The following is a 22,682-nucleotide window of genomic DNA, read 5'->3' as shown; positions in this document are numbered from 1 at the left end:
TCGTGTGGGTGTCATTCTGAGCTTCTTAGCTTGTTACAGTACCTCATTGCTTAGACCATTCAGGTGAAATGTAAATTTGTGCTTTTAATAACCCCTGGAGTAATCTAAAGGATATGATCGGCGGCTGTGGGGGTTAGTATTGTATCTCTCTTTGGTAATTTGCTACATGGTGGAATGAAAAAAATATTACTATTGCTTTACCTTAAAATCACAACAATTCAAACCACGTAAAATAGAGCATAAATTCAAAACAATCATCATGACTTTGAGAATGGACTTGAGAATGGACAGCATAATTGCAAGTGTCTCTCAAAGATGTAGGAAAAAAAGAATATTGGAGAATGACACTCAGTCGACTGACTGACTTCATTTAGAGCTTTCTTCTCTCTCTGCCCAAAGTTCACAGTCCTGAGTCAGCTGGAGCAGTGCCTGCCCTGGATTATTTCTTTCATCATGCCTCCTGCTGCACCTGGTAGAAAGCACAACCAGTTTTGGTGCAGAGTGTGTGTATGACTAATCTTACTCTTGAAGTTATGTGTGAAAAAGAGGGAGGGGGTCGAGACTTTTAATCTTTCTCCAAGTTTTTTCTTTGCTTCTTGGAGATGCAAATGCGGGTCAAGGTCTCTTGCAAATTAGCCTGGTGTATTTGATGGGCTATTTAACAAATGCTTCCCAGAGAGTGTGGAAAAATTTTCCTGTTCTTTTTTGACTTGCTAAGTATGTTAGGTTGTTGCACAGACTTTTTTTTTTTTTTTTTTGGTGGTACAGACTGCTGTGTACACGAAGAATATTTTATACAGGGTACTGAATAGGACAAATGGACTAACTGATCTTCAGCTTTTCTCTTGACCTTATGGTAACAGTAGATAGCCCCCTTGACAGGCAGGTATGGGTTACTATGGAATGACTGTTTAATCAAGACAAACCCTATGGCTTTAATCCACAATTGTTTTTCTTCCCTCAGGATGAGATGTACTGAACTCTTTTAACACAAGTGTTGTTGAAAGCATCATCTTGGAAAAGAATTCACTTGTGTGAGAATTCTCTCATATAGTTTAAGGGTACTTTCAATGTATAATAAGATGCACAATTCAAAGGAAATATTTACAACAATTTGTTGTAAAGATTCCCTGTTTGTTGTGATTTGTGAGTTGCAGCACAACCTGTTAAAAAATTACTTCTTTATGTTTACTTTTGCCTATGATAAGTGATTAATTTCTTATTTCAGTACAGTAACTGCACCAGTTACTTTACCTGATGCAAAGACCAGACAGATGTGTTTCCTAAGATCACTTCAGATGGCTCAGACAATAATGGATACAGGCAAAACAAAACAGTGAACAGCTGGTTTTTCACCCCTTCTACCAGCAGTTTGGATGGATTGTTTGGATGGACTCTAAGATGTCAATTATGCTTCAACTTCGTAGTGCCTAGAAGATACCTTCAAGGTATATATGTTTTAGTGTGCCTCTTGGTACTTTTTGAAAGTTAATGCTTCTTCTAGCAAGTGAGTTGCCTGGGAACTGCTAGGTGAATTGGAAAACACTTCTGGTCATAATACTCCTTTGTACCCAGTGGTGTGGGTGCAGTTAAGGCCTGTAAGTATGGTAGTTGCAATGTTAATGTAGAGCTGTTAATGCAAAGTAACCTGTAAAAAAATGGGCTAAGCTTTGTGTTTGCTCCAGGCAATTATTTTCAAGACTCACATTTTTTTTTAATTAATTTATGTGATTTATTTCTACAGGAATTATTTTGGTTCTTTGTTTTACACACAAAAAAAATTCATTTAAAAACTGCTGCTCATACTAATAAACAACAAAAAGCTTTGTACTGACTCAAGGCATAAACAAAATAGAGGTCTCAGCTGAGCATGTGACTGCTCAGGCATAACAAAATCAAAGCAGCTGGTTGAATAGCTTGGGGTTTTTTTTTTAGTGCCAACCTTGTCAAGATGTTGGTATTCTATAAGACATTAAGGGGAGAAACTGGTTTCAGATAGTGATGTTTCTGTATATCAAATAGCGGTGGTTTTGCATAAAGGATCTGTACAAGTTTCTGTAGCAAAAAAGGCAGAATGTGACTGTCCCTCTCACTGCATCTTTCTGAAATTCAAAGTATTCTGATCAGAGAATTTTAATTCTCTGATTTTAATTGGAGTGTCATTTTTATGTTAGTTGTTGTCTGACCAAACAGGAAGGTATTTTGGGTTGATTACAACAATTGCCAACTGTCTGGTATGCTTTTTCTTTCAGTTTCACAAAGCTTAGAATACAACTGAGAGGTTTTGATTTCCCAAGATACCCAATAGACACTTGATAATACCATACTTGAGCTATCCCAGACCCCTGCAGTTCGGTTACTTGTCTTTAAATGGTGTTATCAGGATTGGAAGATGCTGTATTGTAGGAAGGTTTGCTTGCTTCTGAGACCAAGGATTCTCTGAATTACTTGTGATCAGCTGAAGTCAGTGGGAACAACGACCTGTTTTTAGCTGCATGGATTTTTATATTTGTGTATTATCATTTTAATCTTAAAAGTGTGTTATAATGGGTTACTTGTCTATTAGCTGCTTGGGTAGGTAGAGGAATTAATATTTTTTTGGAAGAAGGGAAGCTTTACCAGAGCTCTCAGCCAGCAGAATGGTAGCTAAAAATTTTTTATATCTTTCTGTAAGGCACTGATTAATTGACAAACAGAAAAGTAGGAAGGGAATAATGGAGACTTGAGCAAAAAGCCATGAAATTCTCTAAGTGAAAGTGGGAGGAGACTTGATCAAATACCAGGTATGCTGGATGAGGTTAGACAGACACAATAAGGATTCAGAAAAGGGAGCAGCCCAGAGAACCTGAACAGGAGGCAGAGAAAGGGACATGAAGTGAGTGGGCTGTAGATCTCTGAGGTCAGTAAGTTAAAACACATCCTATCAGAGGTGATGATAGGTGGCATGCAACAAGGTAGGCATCAGGAAGCCATGGAGCTTTCAGAGGTGCAGGAAATGCAGCATTTTGAGGCTTATGGATCTTGCCAGGCTCTTCCATTTTTTCCCACCATTGATTCTGGCCTCCTGTGCTCGTTTGCTTGTAGTCTCAGATGTGACAGAAGCTCTCTGTGATAGCTCTTATGTTTGCTAGAGACTCCCTACAAGTCTGCTGAGATATTAGGTATTTCTCCTTCATGATGTCAGCAAAAAGTTGAGAAGACTCCTGTCTGTCATGCTGTCAAGTGGTGTCTTGCTGTACTCCTCCTTTGTGTAATGAAGTGTATTAATTTTCTTTATGAATGAAGCAGAGGCTTCATTCAGCATTTGCAGAGTTCTTACCCCAAAAGGACTTTGGTTTGTTCTTGGGCACTTTGGCAATATTAGAATACTTCAGCCTTTGCTGAAGCTGGCAATTTGACTTAATTTATTTTTAATTGTTAGACTATTCCATCTATGGGGAAGCTGTCATTAATTTTTCAAGGCAAGTCCTTATTGCCACTGCAAATTAATTTCTTCCTTTCCTTTTTTTAAGGGGATAGGGAATGGCAGTGCATCCTAGTAAGTTTCTGATTTGATTTGCAGGCTTAAATTAATCTTTAATCTGGCTTTCCTTTTTAAGTGGAGGGGAGTGTTAGGCTTATCCCCACAAACTAAAAGGAATCCTGTGGAACAGTGACAGGTGGGGAAATCCTAATCTGAGAAGTGGAGCATTCTGACCTGGCTCTTCCTCAGTCTGCAACATGAAGGTTGGGATGGAGGGGAAGAGAGCATCATGGCATTCTTACTATAGAATGTTTAGGGCAACAACCAGAGGAAAGGCAGGATTTGAGGTGGTTTAGGAAGGAATATCTATAGGAAAATAGGATAGGGGGATAAAGGGGATGGTCACATGTAAACAGATTGCTACTTAGTGTGGTTTTCTGTGCCCTGTTCCTCATCAGTTCCTTGTCAGCTACATTCCTTGTTATTTTATTAATTTCTAGCTATTTTCCTGGGTGGGTGGACTCTCATCTATGTATGTGGCTCTAAGTGCCCAGACTGGAGGTGAACCCTTGGGTCATAGGGGTCCTTTTGGCTTGGATTGTCAGCAACTGGAGCACAAACGTGCTGTGTGGATGTGTGTGTGTGTGTGTGTGTGTGTGTGCGCGCAATATTAAACCAAGCCCTCCCAGGTTTCTTAGAGCTGTAGGACTACCAGAGGGCTCCATCTTGGTGGCCATCTCACTTTGCTCAAGCTGAAAAGCTCAGGGATGGCAGAACCTGTGGGGAGGGGCTGGGCTGGAGTCTCCTGGAGTTTTCCTGCTCCAGTTTGAAGGTTCTGGAGAACCTCTGCTATGGAGACACTGAGAAAGTTGGGGTTTTTCAGTCTGGAGAGGAGAAGACTCTGAGGGGACCTTCTTGTGGCCTTCCAGGATCTGAAGGGGCTCCAAGAAAAGTGGGGAGGGACTTTCTGGGATGTCAGTAGTGATAGGACACAGGGGGATGGATTCAAACTGGAGGAGGGGAGATTGAGATTGGAAGTTGGGAAGAAGTTCTCCACCAGGAGGGTGGGGAGACCCTGGGAGGTTCCCCAGAGAGGTGGTGGAAGGATCATCCATGGAGGTCTTCAGGGCCACGTTGGGTGGGAAACCTGATCCAGTGGGAGGTGCCCACGGCAGTTGGGTTGGACCTGGATGATCTAAAAGGTCCTTTCCAACCCTGAAAATTCTGTGATTCTGTGATATTAAGCAGGACTGTTAGTAGTCTGGTGAGTAGGATGCTTGGGAGCCAAGTATTGAAGACGCCATAAATCTGGTAGAGACTAAGAGAACAGAAGTTGACTGCTAGAGGGACCAGCAGATCCAAGCCAACTACTGGAGACACAACCAGTCTCTGGGCTGGTTGAGACACCCATTTGCATGTGTATGTCTCTGTGTCTGTGGGTGAGACCCATTATACTGCAGTAATGTGCCTCTGGCCTGGCCAGCCACAGGGGAGACCAGCTTGAGGAGCCCTTTGTGCTGTGTGTCTGCTGGAAATACATGCTCAACCTTGGTACTGGCTGGAACCAGTAATGTGGAAATTCAGTTGAGCTACTGGAATCAGCAACTCGTAAACCATTTGGAAGGAGTTTGTGTGTGTTTGTCTTTTTCCTCTGCTCTCTTTTGAGCGTGGCTAAAAATAGCACAAGGTAGACTCTTGGGATATATCCAACATAGCAATAAGGATTTTTATAGATTCCAATTCAAAAGAGGTTTATTTATCAAATGACACATCTGAAGATAGCAAATTATTATTAAAGATGTAGCAAGTATCACTTTAGATTTATTTTTCTTGGTGCAGAAGATTAGTACCAAGTACCAGAGATATTCCTATAAAAGCTTAGTTAAAGCTGCCCTTTTCTGCACAACCTAACACAGAGTTGCCAGTTTCAAGGAATGATAAATGGACAAAAAAATTATATAGAAATGAGCACAAAAATTAAAGAAATAGAGGATGTGTAAATATACAGTAGTAAATATTGCCTTTTGAAAATCAGACTCATCTGTAATAGTGGTTTCAATTTTCGTCATTGTTTGCTGTGTTCAAGTTTGGAGCATAAGTGATGTTTTGAAGTGAATTTCCTAATTACACCTCTATGTTGTGTCTCATGTCAGGGAACTGGTTTATGGTAGACAAAACTGGCATGCTTTTGGATGAAAATAAACTGAAAGATGCACTACAACTTCTATTGAACTTCTGTTCAGTGCACACAGCACTTTAGGTCTATCCCGTTTGGAGTAAACTGGTCTGAAATGCACCTTAAGTGGATTAAATATGTTTTATTTATAGATCCTATCTTAATATTGTGCTGTACTTGTGGCTACAGATGTGGTCTTTGTGGAGTGGCACAAATATGTCTGGTGTGGGTTGTTTGCTTGATTTTCTTCCTTTTAACAACAGAAAGCTTCACCTAGGAGGAGTTCCCTTGCTGTGCTCTGTAAGCTTTGTTTCTGTGCACCCTCCTGAAGAGGGAGGTGCCAAGTAATAAATATCCCTTGAAAAGATTCTGGATTGCAAATCTGCTTAATCATTTTTCCTTATTGTGGTATGTATTTATAAGCTTCTTTGCTCTGCTGCTTATTTTTATTCACTATTTTTATTATTACATTAACACCATTTTTTCTCCTCACTACCTATGACTTTGCCAGTTGAATGTCTGTAAAATAATGCATTATTTATGGTCCTCAGTCCTGTCTTGCATCTTTTTATAACTACTGTGAAATGTACCATACAATCACATCTACCATGGGAGAAAGTTATCTACAGTTGCAATCACCTACTGTATTATGTCTTTAACTATGATTTCTATTTGTGTATATTACACAAACTGTATGTAACATTGGCATTAAATCAATCCATTCCCAAACTCTGCAGTGCTCCATTTTTGTGATTAACAAGTGTTGCCTTTTTATTATTGTTCAGTATATAACTAGATTTTGAATATATTCCAAATGCCTACATTTAGAAAAACAGTTCTTTACTGATTCTTCTATTTATATTCTTCCTGTGAATGAGCTGCTGGTTTTCTTAGTTTCTTCCTTGTATTCAGGCAGAATACAAATCAGCAATAGGATTTTTTTGCATCATTGCACACAGCTTCCTTTTCTACTGCTCCATTCTATTTGTGGCCTGCCTTCAGCCCTGCTCAAATGCAGCCCTTAGCATTCTGTGCAGTGCTGGCTTCCAGAGAGCCAAACAATGAGACGTTCATGAAAGCTCTGAAAGACTGCAGTTGCCAGGTGTAGGATTTACTGTGATCTAGCTGCCTACTGGTAACTTGTAATAAGCCAAGACAAAAATAGAATCCTACAGTATTCTCTTGTGAATTCACAAGGAGAGACTCATGGTCATGGGAATGTAAATACCTTTGCTTGCTCAGACCTTAGCTGTGTCTAACCAAGGTGGGAAATGGATGCATATGGAATGAGTATAGAAACAATATGCAGTCATTTTTGTCTTGCTAAGTTGTTCTACAGGTTTATAAACAGGGTATTTTTGTCTGGAGTTCCGTAACAGCTATTGCAATTGAACCAACATTTTCTGACTTCAGGGCAGCATCACTATTGTGTCTTATACCATTTCTGTTTTCCTTACCTTCAATTTCATCCAAACCTGTGGTAATGTAAACTGCATTTTTATTGCCTGATAGATGTTCACCAGTAAATTTAAAATTTTTTTTTAGTCAAAATATTCTGTGTTGAGGTATTCTCCAATGCAGTTTACCATGTTATCATCACAGATGGGGAAATCAATAAAGGGGTGAACTCAGCATGGTGGGTTTCAGTGTCTGATGCACCAATATTCTTTCCAAAACAATATACATGTGAAGAAAATTTGTTTTAAAAATACTGTTTTTAAAAGACTAGGACCTAACTTAATAGCAGCCCGTTCATTTTTCCATAAAGGATTATGGCTTTTATCAAAACAAAATGGCCTTCTGAAGACTTTCCATACTCTTGTGTTTCAGTTAGAAGCATTGGCTCAGTAAGTTTCCCTTCACTGTATAAAAATTAGATGTCCCCAAATAATATAAAGAAGTTAATTATGTTTTCACTCTTGTTGGACATAGTGCAAAAGACAGACTATCAGACTGCTGTCCTTGTTAAGAGTGGCAATGAGTCAGTTTTTCTATGACTCTAAAAACAAACATTACCCAAAAAAATAAGCTTTTCTTCTTTTGAGTTTATGACCTACAGTAAAATAAACAACAGAAATTTCAACAAATAGTTTATTTTGTTTTACCTTTAGTAATTTGATATGACTAGAGCATATCAATATAACTTGTGAAATGTGGACTACTATCTAAGGGATGTGTACATTAAAAAAACAATGTGAGAAAGTTTTCATTGGTCTGGTGAGCATAGCTGTTCAGTTAATACTTTGCTACTTAATTATTGCTAAACTTTTCAAAAATTTTTGCCCTTCTACATATATTAAAATAGCTTTTGGGGTTTTACAATAAAGAAAACAAAAGCTGTATGAAAGGAGATAAATTCTTCTAGTTTGTTAGAACTAGATTTATTTTTTTTTAGGGTTTTTTTTTCCCATTTTTTTTACAGAGATTGCTTGCTATTGTGCAGATATGGTTGTATATATACTGGTGAATTCCTTACATAACAAATACCATAACTGAATGGAGGAACAGCTGGACTGGGATAGTCCAGAAGGGATAGCCTGGAACCTTTTCAGATGTAGCCAATAGGGGATGACAAGGGAAGAGTGTTAAAAAAGGGCAGAGATAGAGGGACACCTTCTCAAGTAGGATCTTCCTGTCACCAGTAATGTGCCTCTCAGGGTATGTCAGAGCAAAGATGTTCCACAACATACCATATGGGGTGCAAAGAACTATGCTTTTCCATTTTTTATTTTGAATCTGCTGCTTGGTCTTTTAAAAGTCCTCCGGCCTCTATTTCAGAATAGTACATTGAATATCTACTTTGCTTTTCTATTTAGGATTTCTATAGGCCTGTGAGATTGGGCAGGGTGCTCGGCCTGTGTTTTGCAGTGTTCTCATCTCCAGAGATGTTGCTTGTGCCTTCTGTAGCTCTTTTGTGGAGATGCACTGAAGGGTTGCACTTACTGTCTCAGGTAATAAAGGATGGGTTAAGTGGGACTTCTGAAGGGGCTGCTCTGTGAAAGGAAATTCAAAGTCAAGTATTTCTGGAAAACCTATTGTCAGTTTCCTACAAATTCTGTTGGGTCACTTAATACTTGCTTTCTGTTCTCTATTGAGGTCAACCTCTGGCCTTCAGTTCTAAATTCACCTTGACTAAATAATGAACTCTCTGAGCAAGGCTCATGCTGAAAGGAAGTGCTGCTTGATTGGAGTGGTGTGTGGTGTGGGAATAAGTGGTCTTATAAAAAGTAGCAGCAGATTTTTACACTGGATTACTGGAGAGTTAAAAAGAGGGCACACTGAAGGTTGCATGAAGTGCTTTTCAGATTTTGCTGGAGTGGTATCAAGTGCTGGAATTCTCTATAGCTGTAAATGTAAAACTTCAGCAGTGGGTTAGGCCCTTGTGCGTATCATGAGAAAGGGCGTAAGGGACTCCAGTTAGTTACTGTAGTTGAAATAGTTGTCTGAGTTTCTGAAGGATATAACCATTTTAAAATCAAGAGAAAGAATGTGAAATTAAAAAAGGAAATGTGTGGCCTGAGTCAACCCTGCTGGCAAAGGAGAAAATTTTAATTTAACTCCTACGTGCATGACTGATGCTGCTTTTTCACACAGTTGGTTACCAAGGATCCAAGTTTTATGGTCTGGAAGTGTATCTTCACAAACCAGAAGTAGGAGGAATACGAGGGATGGATCTGGAATTGAAAAGATTTTAATGTAATTGAAATATTAAACATATTCTGGCTTCCAAGGTTATGATCACATGACAATTTTAATCTATTCCAAATTGTGCATCCACTGGGAGGGGTAGAGACCCCATGTGCATAGTTGTCCTGTGTGCTGGCCACAATGCAACAAAAAAGGCAGTTACCACCCAATCTTTTTTTGACTTTGTAGTTTTCTGAGCACTAGTGTTGTGGTACAGAGATTAGGTAGTGGGAGCGAAAGAATGGCAGAGGGAATCAGAAAAACCATCTTTTTTAGGACCTGTGAAGCAACTGAGCACTGTAGCTTTTCACAAAAGCCTGCATGGATACCTCCTGACTTCTTGCTTCTGATCACCATATGCCAACTAGAATATGGAATGCTATTGATTTGAAACCTTCTTTTGTTTATCAGTCCAAATTTTCATTGTATTACCCACCATTTTTTCTATACATTGGTTCTGTATTCTATGGAGGGTCTCTTAACCGTATGCATATCTTTACTGTGTATCATGAGACATCTGTTGTATTTTGTAGAGATCTGAAATAGTGAAATGGTTGTCACTTCCTAAGAGAAGAAAAATCCACTTTCATTTCTATGCCTCCGTTGAATTAAATTACATTTGGCAGTTTTGATTATTTAAAAAAATACAAGGAAGAAGCTGCAGAAATTTAAAAATGAAGAAAATATCTTTATGGCTAAGTAGGAGTGTTTGTGAAAAGGTAGTACATGTATTGGTGATACATGTGTCATGTCTCATAGCATCTAACTGTTAGCATTTGGCAGGAGAGCAGGCTTGCATAAATTTAGATATTTATGTTCTGTTCAGACTTCTTGCAACTTTGTGAAAGCTATTGTGCTTTTCCCTAATTTTAAAATATTGCAGCCTATCAATTTAGTATTGTTTTAGAACCTCAGTCTGTTTAGTTTTTATGTAATATCATTCATCAATTGGGTGAGCTTCTTGTGTGAGTATCATTAAGACTGATGTTGATATGTTAATTTTATTTAAACCCTAACTGCATCCATTACAGTTAGCTAATACCATTTTTAAGCAAGTTGGAATGAATAAATTGGTTTTGAGAAGCAGAGTAAGTTTAACATAAATGCCATGAATTAGTGCTTTTAGTATAAGTCTTAATTTGTGCTTGGTGGGGGATTTGTGTAGTTAAAAGAAAAAAGCATTGGACTAAATTATGAATAAGTTGATTTCTGATTAAACATACTTTATTACTTTATTATGTAATTGCAGCTCTTTTGTGTAGGTTTTAAGCTACACATTGCTTTTTCCTGTGTTTAGGTGTAACCTATACTTTCTAGATCTGTGTTACACAAGAATGAAAAGCTGCATGGTAATGATCAGCTTTGTCCGTGCACTCTTTTCGTGCTGTGGTTATAGTCTTGGTTTTCATTAGCTTTCCCAAATGCCTTTCTTGATCCTGAATCATAAAATATATTCTTTACTGTAGAGAAGAATATTTACAAACCCTTATGTACTCTTTTGAAGTAACAGGTATCATCTTCAGCTGTAAGACTACTGTTTAAAAAACTCAAAGCAAAATTCCAAAATTTTCCAATTCTCCTGTATGCAAAAGTTTTGTTTCCAAACTGTGCTTTAGTTTCTGTTCTGGCTAATACTGTGGAAAATGCCGTTTGATGATTTACGGAACCTGATTCTACTTCCAACTTTCTTGCTGCTGCTTGCAGAAGACAAGGTCCAGGGACTCATTTGTTTTAAATCCCCTTAAATAGTTATTTAGTAGTAGTTATCTGAAGAATGGTCATAGGAATGCCTCTTCCAAAGGTGGGAACAAGAGTAAGGTGACCAGAAACCTACCTTCCATCTGGTATTTAAAGTCACAAGGAAATGATAAACTGACAGCATTTTGAAGGTCTGAAGGTTTGTTGCTGGTTTCATTTTTTGATGCTTTTTTTTTTTTTTTTTTTTTCCTCCAGGCAAAAGTAAAAGTCAATAGCTGCTGCTAGAATATCACTGTTACTGAATAAACTGCTGCTGCCATTAGTAGAGTAGGAGTATTGATTTCCAAGAGTTAATAATTATTGCTGTATTTAAGGCCCCTTACATTTATGGTTCTCTAGATGTGAGTTTTGTACCAGGCTTATGTTTTATCTGACAAAATTGAACTAAAATAGTATATTATACAGTAGGTTTTGCATAGTTACTTGATAGTCTGAGTGTATGCTTGGGGGTTTAGCACAAGTGTTAACAAAAGCATTTTAAGTCCTAGCTTGAGGAAGAGAAGGGTGGCTGTGCATTATCTTCTCTGCCTCTGCTGAAGTTGAATCTTCTAAGGTGCCACATATATATAGGGAAGCTGTTATCTTTGACTAATTTTTGCTTTTGAATCTGTGGAATTTGAATACTTCAGAAGCCTCAAGTCCCCAGTCACCTCTCTCCCATCTTATTGCTAAGACTTTTCCCGTCCTGAAAACTCTTCTGTTTTTTGTTATTTTGTGGGAGCTGCCTCACAAAACAATTATCAAACATAACTGAAAAAAAGTGTCATAAAATTGATTGGGGTTTTTTCAGTTAAATACTCAGTAACAAAATTATTATCTATTTAGATGGTAGCAGAAATGTATGTGCTATGAATGTGGCATTATTTATGTTAACATTCAGTTAAATCTCTGCTTAGACAAATCAGTTGCATTTTCAAAATGGAATACAATGCAGCTATTATTACATCTGTCAGTATTTTAAAGAAAGCTGTTGCTAGTGTAATTTAGTTGTGTTTAGGACCTTGGGTGTAAGTCATGTCTGAAGCCTGGTATTGTTAAGAAAAGGTACAGAATATTCTCTAAGCACATCTGTTCTATTACAGTCTTAAAAGAGAAACAGCATAGGACATTTTTACCAAACACAACACGAGGCTAAAAAATGCTGCAAAGTAAGGAGGAGCAGTTTGCTTGTGAAGCACTTATACTATTTCCTAACATACTGGAAATGTTAAATATTTTTAACTTTCATTATGGAAGGGGCCATGGTAGCTTCTGTGTTGTTCCAATGACTTTGTCAGCTCATATATGTATAAGGTTTCCTCTCAACAGTAGGATTAGTAGGATTTCAGTGTTGTTAGCATGTGCTTTTCTCTAACCTTTGACTGGTAAAATTGTATGTGAGTCAGAAATCTGTTTCTGGATTTAGCCAGGTTTCCAGTGGTCACAATGTGTGCCAGCATCTTCAAAATAAACCGTAGAGAATTTAATTGGATTATATTTGCCTCAGGCTGGATATCCCTTCTCATTTCTCTGTTATTTTACTGGTATATTTAGAAAGCTGATCTCATCCTGGTCTTGTTGTATATAGAATTACTCTGCTAATTAAAGCATATATATTGTTACATAATATGTATTACGCACTTATTTACGGGTTGGGCTTTTATAATGTTATATTGCTTTTAGAGGTCTGTTAGTTTTCTGCACCACAGTGAAGATGAGATGCACATTTTAGTTTCCTAATGCACATTTATGCTATTTTTTTCATGTTGATCAAAAGAAATGAAAGAAAATGGAGGAGAAAGCAGAGATTTTTATTAAAATATTAGAAATTACTTCTTATTATCGTATTTCCTTTTCTGTAATTTCCCACTGAATTTGGTTTAGCTCATGGCTGTGTCAAATGACATGAAATAGAAACTAAAAGTTGAAAGTAATGTTTCACATCTAAATTATGTACTTCTGGTTTTATTGTTTTCTTCCTTTTCTGAGGGGAGACTCAACCCCCTTCTCTTGTGTTTTGTAAATAATTTCTAGCCAAAGTCTAATCATAACAACTAGAAACACAACTCCTGTTGCATATGGTAAAACTTCTCGTTTCCATTTTAAAATTTCCTCTCAAAAACAACAGAAAAATTGAGTGGGGCTTATTTTCTAGAATGTTTCTAGTTTTGTTGTTATTCTCCCTCCCATTACTATCAGTCTACATTATGCACTGTAAAGGGTTAGATGGTAGACTCTTCTTTTTGGTCATCCAAGTGCTGAACTTCATAGTAAGTGGTGGTGGTTACAGGTTTAATGTGTCATAAGATGAAGTCTTCATGAGTCTGTCATCATGGCACTCTAATAGCAAAATCAAACTTGAATTGTAAGCAGTGTCCCAGAATACTGTAGTAGTCTTCAAGGTCTGTTTTATAATGGAAATCCCATTTTTATAATTTTTTTTAAACCTAATGAAACTCTTGAAATCTGCAGGCTGGAACAAAGAGACACAATTCAATTTATTTTTTTACATGAAATGAATTTATTGTATAAGTATACCTGTGTTTGCTCTCTGAACTGAATAGTTCTGAAATGGAATATTGCAGTCATGCATCAGTGTATGCATTTCAGTATTTCTCCTGGGGTTAGGAGAAGGAGGATCATGGGCTGTATGTTTTCAAGTAAAGGGGCCACACTCACCCCACCACAATGATGCACTTTTTAAAGGAAAGAAAAGGTCTGTAATAGCAGTAACATTTTGGCTTACTTTTGGCATTTGTAGTAACTAATGGCATTGGTCTGCAATGAATATGTTTCTGATGTCCTTCCTTATCTCTTGCTGATAGCTGATACCAGATGTTGATGAATAACAGTATGAGCTTGGAGGTTTAAGTGTTCCTGCAACACCACTCTGGGGATGGCAGTGCTGGTCTGAGAGACTACTTTATTTATCCCTGAGTGCCACTTTGATCTTCTGTAACATTCACAGAATCTCTGTACAATATGTGAATAATTTTGCTGCATGAGAATGTGATAATAAGCATAACTCACAAGTCCTGATACAGTGCCTCCTCCTTCCCTGACTCAGTAATACTTGTGAGGTACTGGCATAGCAGCTTAAATATGGACCATGCTGCAAAATATTCTGTGGTTTTAGAAGGAGAAGAAAGAAAAGGGGTAACACAGGAGGGAAATAATTTGTGGTATTAACTCTGTTGCAGCAGAGCTCTCCTGTTAGTGAAATTTACAGTCAGGTGTGGTGGGGGCAAGCAGTTCTCCAGAGGCTTCTGTGCTTTTTTCCAAACCAAGTTTCTAAGAATCTTATTTCTTTCTAATAAATTTATGTCTGCTGTCTATTCAGTACATCTATATTTATGCTGTTTGCATGACGTCTTCACTTCCTTTTAAAAGATCTTACTGCAACTATTTGCTGTTTTCTGATATATTTTTTTTTTTTACTATTCTAGAAAATAAATAATCTTGTTTTATTTTGGACTGTCTTGAATTGCATTTTGTTATGGATTTTGCATATAAAATTTTGAGAATAGATTTTGTTAAATGAAAATGGTATTTTATGATGCACTGGGTATTTTCAAATTACAAGTATCTTAATTAAAAATTTCATTTATATACTATTTATAGGAAACTATATTTTTATACTGGAAAAAAATGATTTTGTAGGCTAGTACTTGTTAGCCAATAAATATTATTTAAAAAAGTAATGTATTTCCACTGGACTTCATAAAAAGTGCAAAGAGGGGTTTGTGAGAGCACAGGTACAGAATGCCCCTCTATTTCTTAGACTGTTAAGGCAATTTGATTTAACTCAGCAGTCTGCAAATGTGGAAAAAAAGATCAAATGGAGGAAAAAAAGACTGACAATATTCCATGACTTGCTGAAAAGTGGAGTGCAACAGCACTACTGACTTTTAAACACAGAAACATTTATAATGTAGGAAGGCTCTACTGGTTTTGTTCTGTGCAACCACTCTATTGCTGTGCAGCTTTAATGGTGGCAGAAGTTGTGTGCACAGAAGTTTGTACAGTAGTATCTTCAGGAGCAGGGGGGGCTGGCAATGGGCTTGCTGGCTGCTGAGTTTTAACCATATTTTATCCATTAATGATGCAAGCATGTTTATCTGCTGCAGGAGTAAGAAACAGGTAAACTTCTGCTGCAGTGACATGGAAACTGGTGACTGGTTTTGCTGGTTTAGGTTTCTGATTAGTAATAGTAAAGCTTTCTAATGATAGGATATAATGTATAATGAAATGAGTTCAGGTATAGTGAAGGATAGCTCTTCCACCAATCTTGACTAATTCCAGGAATGTTATTTCCAGTGGAAAGGTAAGGACCATTGGCACTAAATAGTTGTGGATGCCCCTTGTGACCAGAGAATTTATGGATGCCCCAAGTGTTCAGCACTAGGCTGGATGGAGTGTGTCAGCACTAGGCTGGGAGGTGTCCCTGTCTGTGGCAGGAGGGTTGGACACTAACTCAAACCATTCTGTGATATTTATCACCAAGATCAGTTTTTACTCAGCAGAAGTTCCTTTAGAGCCTGGGCCTGTGGGGAAAATTCCTATCTGCCACTGGATGTTTTTGAGTATTGTCACTAGCTGTAGGGCTTTCCAGTGTCTCCTGCAAAACAGAAGCTAGAACATGGATCTGATCAGTCTCACCATTGTATCTGGAAACAAATCTCAATTTTGTTTTTCAGTTACCTCTAAATGTACCTTATACAAAAAATTAGCTAAACTGAGAAACAGAAATTAAAGTAAGGAACTGCCCAAAATATTGTTAAATATTCCCAAATCTGTCAGAGCATGCCCAAGATAAGTATCTGCTCCATGCTTATTAGGATGCTAACTTGATTTTATCTAGAAGCAATCATACACAGATAGCAATTAGTATCTTCATTCATGCCCTTGCAGAAAAGGCTTCTGGTAGGAGCATGGTTGCAAAGAGATTCAGAGATCAATTTTCAAAAGAAATTGCAGTTATCAATGTAGAACTTTTTAGAGACAGATTTTACAAGCAAAATCTACAGAGCTTCAGTGCAAGTAATACTTGCACAGTAATTTAGTAACTATTTTTTTTGCAACTCTTCGAGATTATACACATGAGCTTATATATTTACTCTCACTTTTACAGTACGGAAGGGCTGATGATTTTTCTCACATGCTGGTTTTCAGAGAGGTTGGGTTACATCAGTCTATGTGACAGCAGAAGGCTGCAAGTTCAGCTGATGAATCTGTTAAGCTTTGGCATTATCTGAAAGTATTATTTTCTGGAAAAATGTATTTGCTGGAAAAATGTATTTGCTGAATATGCTGATGCTCTTTTCATTAGTTTATGGTAAAACACTTGCAGTTCTACAATTTTAATGGAAATCACAATTTTTTAAAAAGACCTTTTACTTGCTCTTACTTGGGGAGTGGCTGGTAAATGATGGTGTGCTGAATGATGTTGGTGGCAATTGTTACAGGGATAGGTGCTTGTTTATGTTTTGGGTTGCTTTCTGTCCTCTGGATCCTTTGGGTTTGTAAGTAATTCAGGACAAGTTTGAACTGTGCCTGTCTTTTACATAAAGAGATTAAGTGTCTCTAAGAGATTCTTATCTGTTCCCCCTGTCTTTGTCATGAAGATGTGATGAGGCCAACTGGAAACAGGCTTTGTACTCATGACTGTCAGAGATAGTACAAACTGAGTGGAGAGGGGAGGAGAGGAAGGATGGCTTGAATCACTTCATGTACAGAATTGTGAGTTTGGCAGTCTGATCATTTCTCAGTGGGTAAGCTACAGGATTCCAACACCTGACTCTTCTGGTTGTATTTCAGGGGTGCATTATGAGGGTTTTCTTGTTGCAGTTTCAGTAGCATGTAATAACTAGTCTGCATTTATTATCCAACTGATCAAGTTTAAATTTTATTGTGAAAAAAACTGATGCTGGTGTTGAACAGCCATAACTGTGTAAGGTGCTATTGCTGTACTTTGTCACATGAGGATTGTAACTGGGACTTGAGCAAACAGCAAGCATATTTTCTACTACAGATAATAGAGTATGTCAGTCACTTCTGTGCCAGGGTTGGGTTATTGTGTTAATTGTTCACTGAAAGACTTCTTTTTAGTCACTTGAAGTCCATAGATCATCTGTGTGCTTTCTGTGAAATAATTAATCTTGTGTCGTGGCAACACATGCATATGACTACCAGGCATTCATTATACCCATTTGTGTGTATAACCTCAAATATTTTATACATGTTTTCTAATATAGGAAAATAATTATTTCTAAATACATAGGGGAGGGTTGTCAGGAGTATATAGATTGTGCATGCTCTAATAGTCTTAAAACTTCTGTTGTGGGTTTGTCTTGTGCATAATATTGTAATTGTTTTAAACTTCTGCTTTGGAGAGTTATTGTTGTGGATTGGTTTTGTAGTGGGGGTATGGAATTTTTGAGAGCAAACCTCAAAAAATGGAGTGAAATTCTAAACCTCTTCTTATCTGAAATGAGCAGGTTTTTTCCAGTTGGAAAATGTATCTACTCTGGATAATAATCTCCTTGAAGGGATTAATAATATATGTAAACATGATTATCAGATTCTTGAGCCTCTCTTGCCTTTCATTACTGTAAAACAGTACCTGAAGGGATCCTGCAGGAAGGCTGGAGAGGGACTTTTCATAAGAGCATCCAGTGACAGGACAAGAAGAAATGGCTTTAAACTTGAAGGAGAATAGGTTTAGGCTGTATCTTAGGAAGAAGTTCTTCAGTATGAGGGTGGTGAGACTCTGGAACAGATTTCTTAGAGAAGTTGTGGATGCCCCCTGCCTGGAGGTGTTCAAGGCCATGTTGGATGAGGCTTTGAACAACCTTGTCTAGTTGAGAAGCATCCCTGCCCACAGCAGGGAGGTTGGAGTAGATGATCTCTAAGGTCCAAGGTATATACACATGTCTAAGGTATACAAATAAATACATATCTATATGGAATAAAAAGATACAAGGCTCTAAAGAAGCAATTGTTTATCTAGCTAAATATGAGTTTGGCAGGTTTAGTACATCAAAGATAGATTCCAGAATCAAGTACTTTATACACTGCACAGTAGTACAATTTCTGGTTTAAAATTCAGTAGCTGTTAAAACAGAGCATGGCCTAAAAATAGAAATACCCCTTATTGAGATGAAATAAGATTCCAGAGTATCAACAAGAAACGAAAGCAGCTCCTGTCTGTGTGAACAGCAGTGCAGAGCTCTGTTTAATCAAGCAGAAAGGGCTGTGGTGGGTTAAAGGATGTCCACTTACACATTTTCTGAATTGAGCATATTTCTTTGCAGCAGAATGCAGCTAAGATTTATTAGCAAGAGACATTCAAGAAGAATGCAATATATTAAGAAACAAACTACCTACAGTTAGACAAAACAAATAAACAAAACCAACCAAAAAAGTACCCCAATCAAACCCCCTGTTGTTACTAGGTTTGGTGCACCTAGAATCCTGCAGTTGTAAGTGTGCATGGATTTGTTATTTCGAGAATTTTGGACTATGAAGAACTAGTTCCTGTAAAGATTGTATTTGCAAAGATAAAAATAAAAAAATGACCTGGGATGTCGTTCTGCCTTTAGATCACTGGCTCCTTCAGGCAGTGGATATCCTTTTTTTTTTTTTTTACTGTGTGCAGTGATTACTCTCTTAAAGTAATAAATATTCCCCTCCCTCCTGCTCCCATACTAATGATTTATATCAAATCCAATTTGGAAGATTTTTCTAGTCCATTTGTCTTGGTCTCCTATATTGATAACTTTAGGAAAAAGTTCTGTCTTGGAGTTTTTCTGTACGTTTTCTTCTCCTGAGTGTTCAGTTTTCTTCAGTATTAGAATTTAATACAAAATTTTGAACCTCATCAGCGTTAGCCATTGTCTTTTTTTCCAGAGTGTTGATTTGAAATTCTTAGACTATTTTGCCTTCAAACTCTCCAAATGCAAGTGAGTCATTTTTTTCTGATCATTGAACATTGAGATAATGTCAGTAGAAATGTACAATAACTGTCTGGCATAGCATGCATGCAGAAGCAAAAGTGTTTGACAGTTTTTGCAAAGGAATCTAAGGAGAATCACCTGCTGTGCACTGTCTCTAAAAGGCACACAGTGTACTCAATATTTTATTGAATTTGATAAAATATTAACTCCTTCATGATGAAATCAAGTAAAATTCCCCTGTTGTACTTGGGAGCAAAAGAAATTATTTACTTACAGTTTGAATATTTGAATCCATTGTTCTGCTGCAAATTAAAAACTGGAGATAAATAGTATTAAAAGCATTCACCTCAATTCTATGGTTCCAGACTGTCTTGTTTTGGCTACCACAGAAGTGGTTGTGTGATTCGAGGATATGGTGGTTACCAGAGCAGAAACACCAAATTTTATTTTGTTACAGCTGTATACTACATGAAATTCTGTAATATTTTGCTTGGTTGAAATTGGGCCACTCGAAAGCAGAATTATTAATATATATGCATTGAATTATCTTTATATGGGTTCCTACTGTAAGCTTGCATACACCAAAACACTCAAACTTACTTAGGAGTGATACCCTCACATATGGCCATCTCCAGTGCTGAACACTTCAGCTGACCTGGAGCTCCTGCTGTGGTTGGTTGGGGTTTTTTTGAGCTTCTTAATGCCCAGTGTAATATACTTCAATCATCTCTGCTTTGACAGCAAAAGTTCTGCTTATGGGTTAAGTTTTCACCCACAGAGTTGCTGGTGATGACCCTTTGGTGAGGAACCACCCTACTGCAGGGGTAGCTGCTGTTCTGTGTTGGTCTCTCAGTCTTCAGCCACCAGCCAGCCCCACAGGAGCTCTGGGCTGTAAGCTGTAGGGATGGTGTGGCTACCCAAAGGTGTCTGCAGCTTGAACTGTGTGGTCTACATCAGGCAACAGGCTCAGCTGGGCTGCTATCCTGGCAGTAATTCTGTTTACAGAATATAATAGGGCAAATGCTGCTATCTTCTTTAAAACTGGAGATTACTGATCTAACTTTACTTATATAATGGGAAATTGCCTGCGATTTCTTAGGAAATAAATAAAAATTTCTCTGTGTGTTCTCCATGGATAGCAGAGAACAGCATATTATAAAAGCAGAATATAAAAAACTCACACTATAGTGAAATTGCTTGGATCACTGCACTTAGTACCAGTATGTGGCTTTTAGGGTTCTTAATTCCAGAACTCTGGACTAATATTTACTTTGATTTTATTTTTTTCTGTGTCATAATAGTTACCTATTAATTTGATTTCTTACAGATTGTGAGTGGTAGGGAGAAATGACATTGCAGAGTTTGTGGCAAGACATTAGTGTGATAATGTGTGTCTGTAGGTGGGAAAGCATTAGTTAGAAAGCAGTGGATTGTATTAGAAACTACAGTTCAACTCTGTAGCAGAATCATCTACTGCTTCCTGTTGTTTTTTTTTTTTCAAAATACATTACAGTTTGAATAAATGCTTTGTCCCTTTCAAAACCAAGTTAGTGTTTTTCTATTAGCACAGCCACTGCTGCTCTGCTCTGCCTGTAGAGCATTTTCAGTTCAGTTCTTTAATTAATCCTGAAGGGATTGAATGACCTCAGACCTTCCTGCAGGCTGAATATGTTGTATCTGCATTTGTTTCCAGACTGTGAAAATACTTCCTTCGTGAATTTGTTTATAAATATTACACTATATTCTCTTGATCATAGAAATAAATCTTTAAAGCTTATTTGTTGTTTTCACAGGCATTGGATCAAGACAGAACTGCACTACAGAAGGTGAAAAAATCTGTGAAAGCAATATATAGTTCGGGGCAAGGTAAGACATTGGTTTTGGGTTTACATGAGAACATAAGTATTTGATTTCAAGTTTGAGAAGTGTCTTGCAATTTACCCTGCTGAAGTGTATACCACAAGAGATGCATATCTTTAGAAGAGTTTGTATTTAAACATTTCATTTCTTTGCTTCTGATTACACATGAACTTAATATGTTCTTCCATGCTTTCATCTTCATACTCCTCAAAGGCCAGTGGAACTTACACGGGTAAATTTTTCTGGTCTCGTGACATTTCAAGCAGTTACCTTTAACTAAAATAATGAAAACACAGTATCATAGGTTGCACTGATGGAGTGCACTTCTAAGTGAAGTATGAGAACTAGTTGAAAAGCTTAAAAAATAAATAAAACCATCTATCTATCAATAGATGTCTGTTTCTTCAACACTTGATCTCCCCTCATAACATATACATTAAAAATTACACAGTTCCCTTTTTAGTTCAAATAGCGAAGATTTAGTATTATTTTGCTTGTTTGAAGACACTGTTGATGTTTTCTAGAAACTGTAGTAGTAACTTTGATGAGAGGGTAGGTGGCTGAAATTTAAATTGATAATCAGTTTAACTTCAGTAAAATGATTATCAAACACAATTCAACATACAAATTAGGTTTTAAAAACATTACAAAATATACCTGCCTTCTACCTGTTCCTCCCAAAAACTGTGCCAAAGGTAGGTAGGGTAGCAGAGCTATAGCACCTTCTAGTAGCCATGTGTTTGTGAATACTGGTTTTTAGAAAATCCCAGTTCCTATTCCCTAGCAATAATAATTAGTTTAGGAAATACTTTCCTTATGCAGAGCTGCTTCAGAGTGCCCTTGGTTTCTGTGCTGCTTTGTGTGTGCTGTCCCATTAACTTGTGCTAATGAAAGCATGTGGGGTTTTTAATGTGTAGTAGATTCTTAACTTTTCTGCCAGTCAGTGATAGTGGTCTGCTGGCACCATGTTTTAATTATCTTTTCTGTAAGTTCACTTGATGATGAATGTTTTCCCTATATTCTGTGAAGCCTGGTAGGAGGCTTGAATAGTAGTTGGTACATGAGTATTTAGTTTTATGCTTATAAAAGTATTTGGATTCTCCAAGCAGCTTTTCCATTTGAAAATAGATACTTATGGAATTTCAAAGATGATGAAAACAGTGGAACACATGAAAGTTTTTTCCTGTTTTGAAGCACCTAGTGATACTAGAGAGGTTGCATTTTATTAGAGTCTTGTAATAAAAGCTATAGGTTTGTGTATGCAATATGAGTAATGCCTGTAAATAGGCCATATTATATAATGAATTAGTCACATGGAGTAAAAGCCATAGGAGGTTGGTTAATGGCTTTAACTGGCTGCCTCTGCACTTAAAAAGGAGCAGAGATAGGTGGCCATTTGGTTTTCTTTTCTTTTTTGAAGAAGTCTTTTTTCAAAGGTACATGTTAGTATGAATTCTTTTGGATTAAAAGGAGCACTACACATAACACTCTAGCTCCCTCTTCAGAATGCTGTTGTCATAGGCTGTGTTATAAATTGAGAAGGTATGCACAGGAAGTAATTCATGTTCTTAATATTGATAAACAAACCAGGCTTATAATGCAAGAGCAAGAATAAAAGCATTTGTTATACATAGGAAACTTTTGAAAGATAAATTTAAATATAAAGTGGCCTAAGTAAAACTCAGTCTCCTTTTGCTTGTCTTTACAAAAAATTGCTAAGCCAATTTTTTTCTTCTCATGCTTCAGTAATGAAAGTTGATTTCACTGATGTTTAACTTCATGTAAAACATCTAAAGCAGCTGTA

At 37.2% G+C, this 22,682-nt stretch overlaps 1 protein-coding gene across 5 annotated transcripts in view; it reads left to right on the top strand.

Annotated features, from left to right (window-relative positions):
• The window catches only part of ASAP1 (ArfGAP with SH3 domain, ankyrin repeat and PH domain 1), a 143,814-nt gene that overhangs the window by 53,243 nt on the left and 67,889 nt on the right, over positions 1–22,682 (top strand). For all 5 annotated transcript variants that reach the window (XM_071738390.1, XM_071738391.1, XM_071738388.1 and 2 more), the window contains one exon: positions 20,812–20,884. In XM_071738390.1, the coding sequence (XP_071594491.1) occupies positions 20,812–20,884 (73 nt within the window). The remainder of the gene's footprint in view (positions 1–20,811; positions 20,885–22,682) is intronic.

The sequence above is a fragment of the Heliangelus exortis genome, chromosome 2 (assembly GCF_036169615.1).
Source record: "Heliangelus exortis chromosome 2, bHelExo1.hap1, whole genome shotgun sequence".
NCBI classification, from domain to species: Eukaryota; Metazoa; Chordata; class Aves; order Apodiformes; family Trochilidae; genus Heliangelus; species Heliangelus exortis.
The sequence above is the reverse complement of the archived record's forward strand: the minus strand, read 5'-3'. Positions and strand labels throughout refer to the sequence as shown.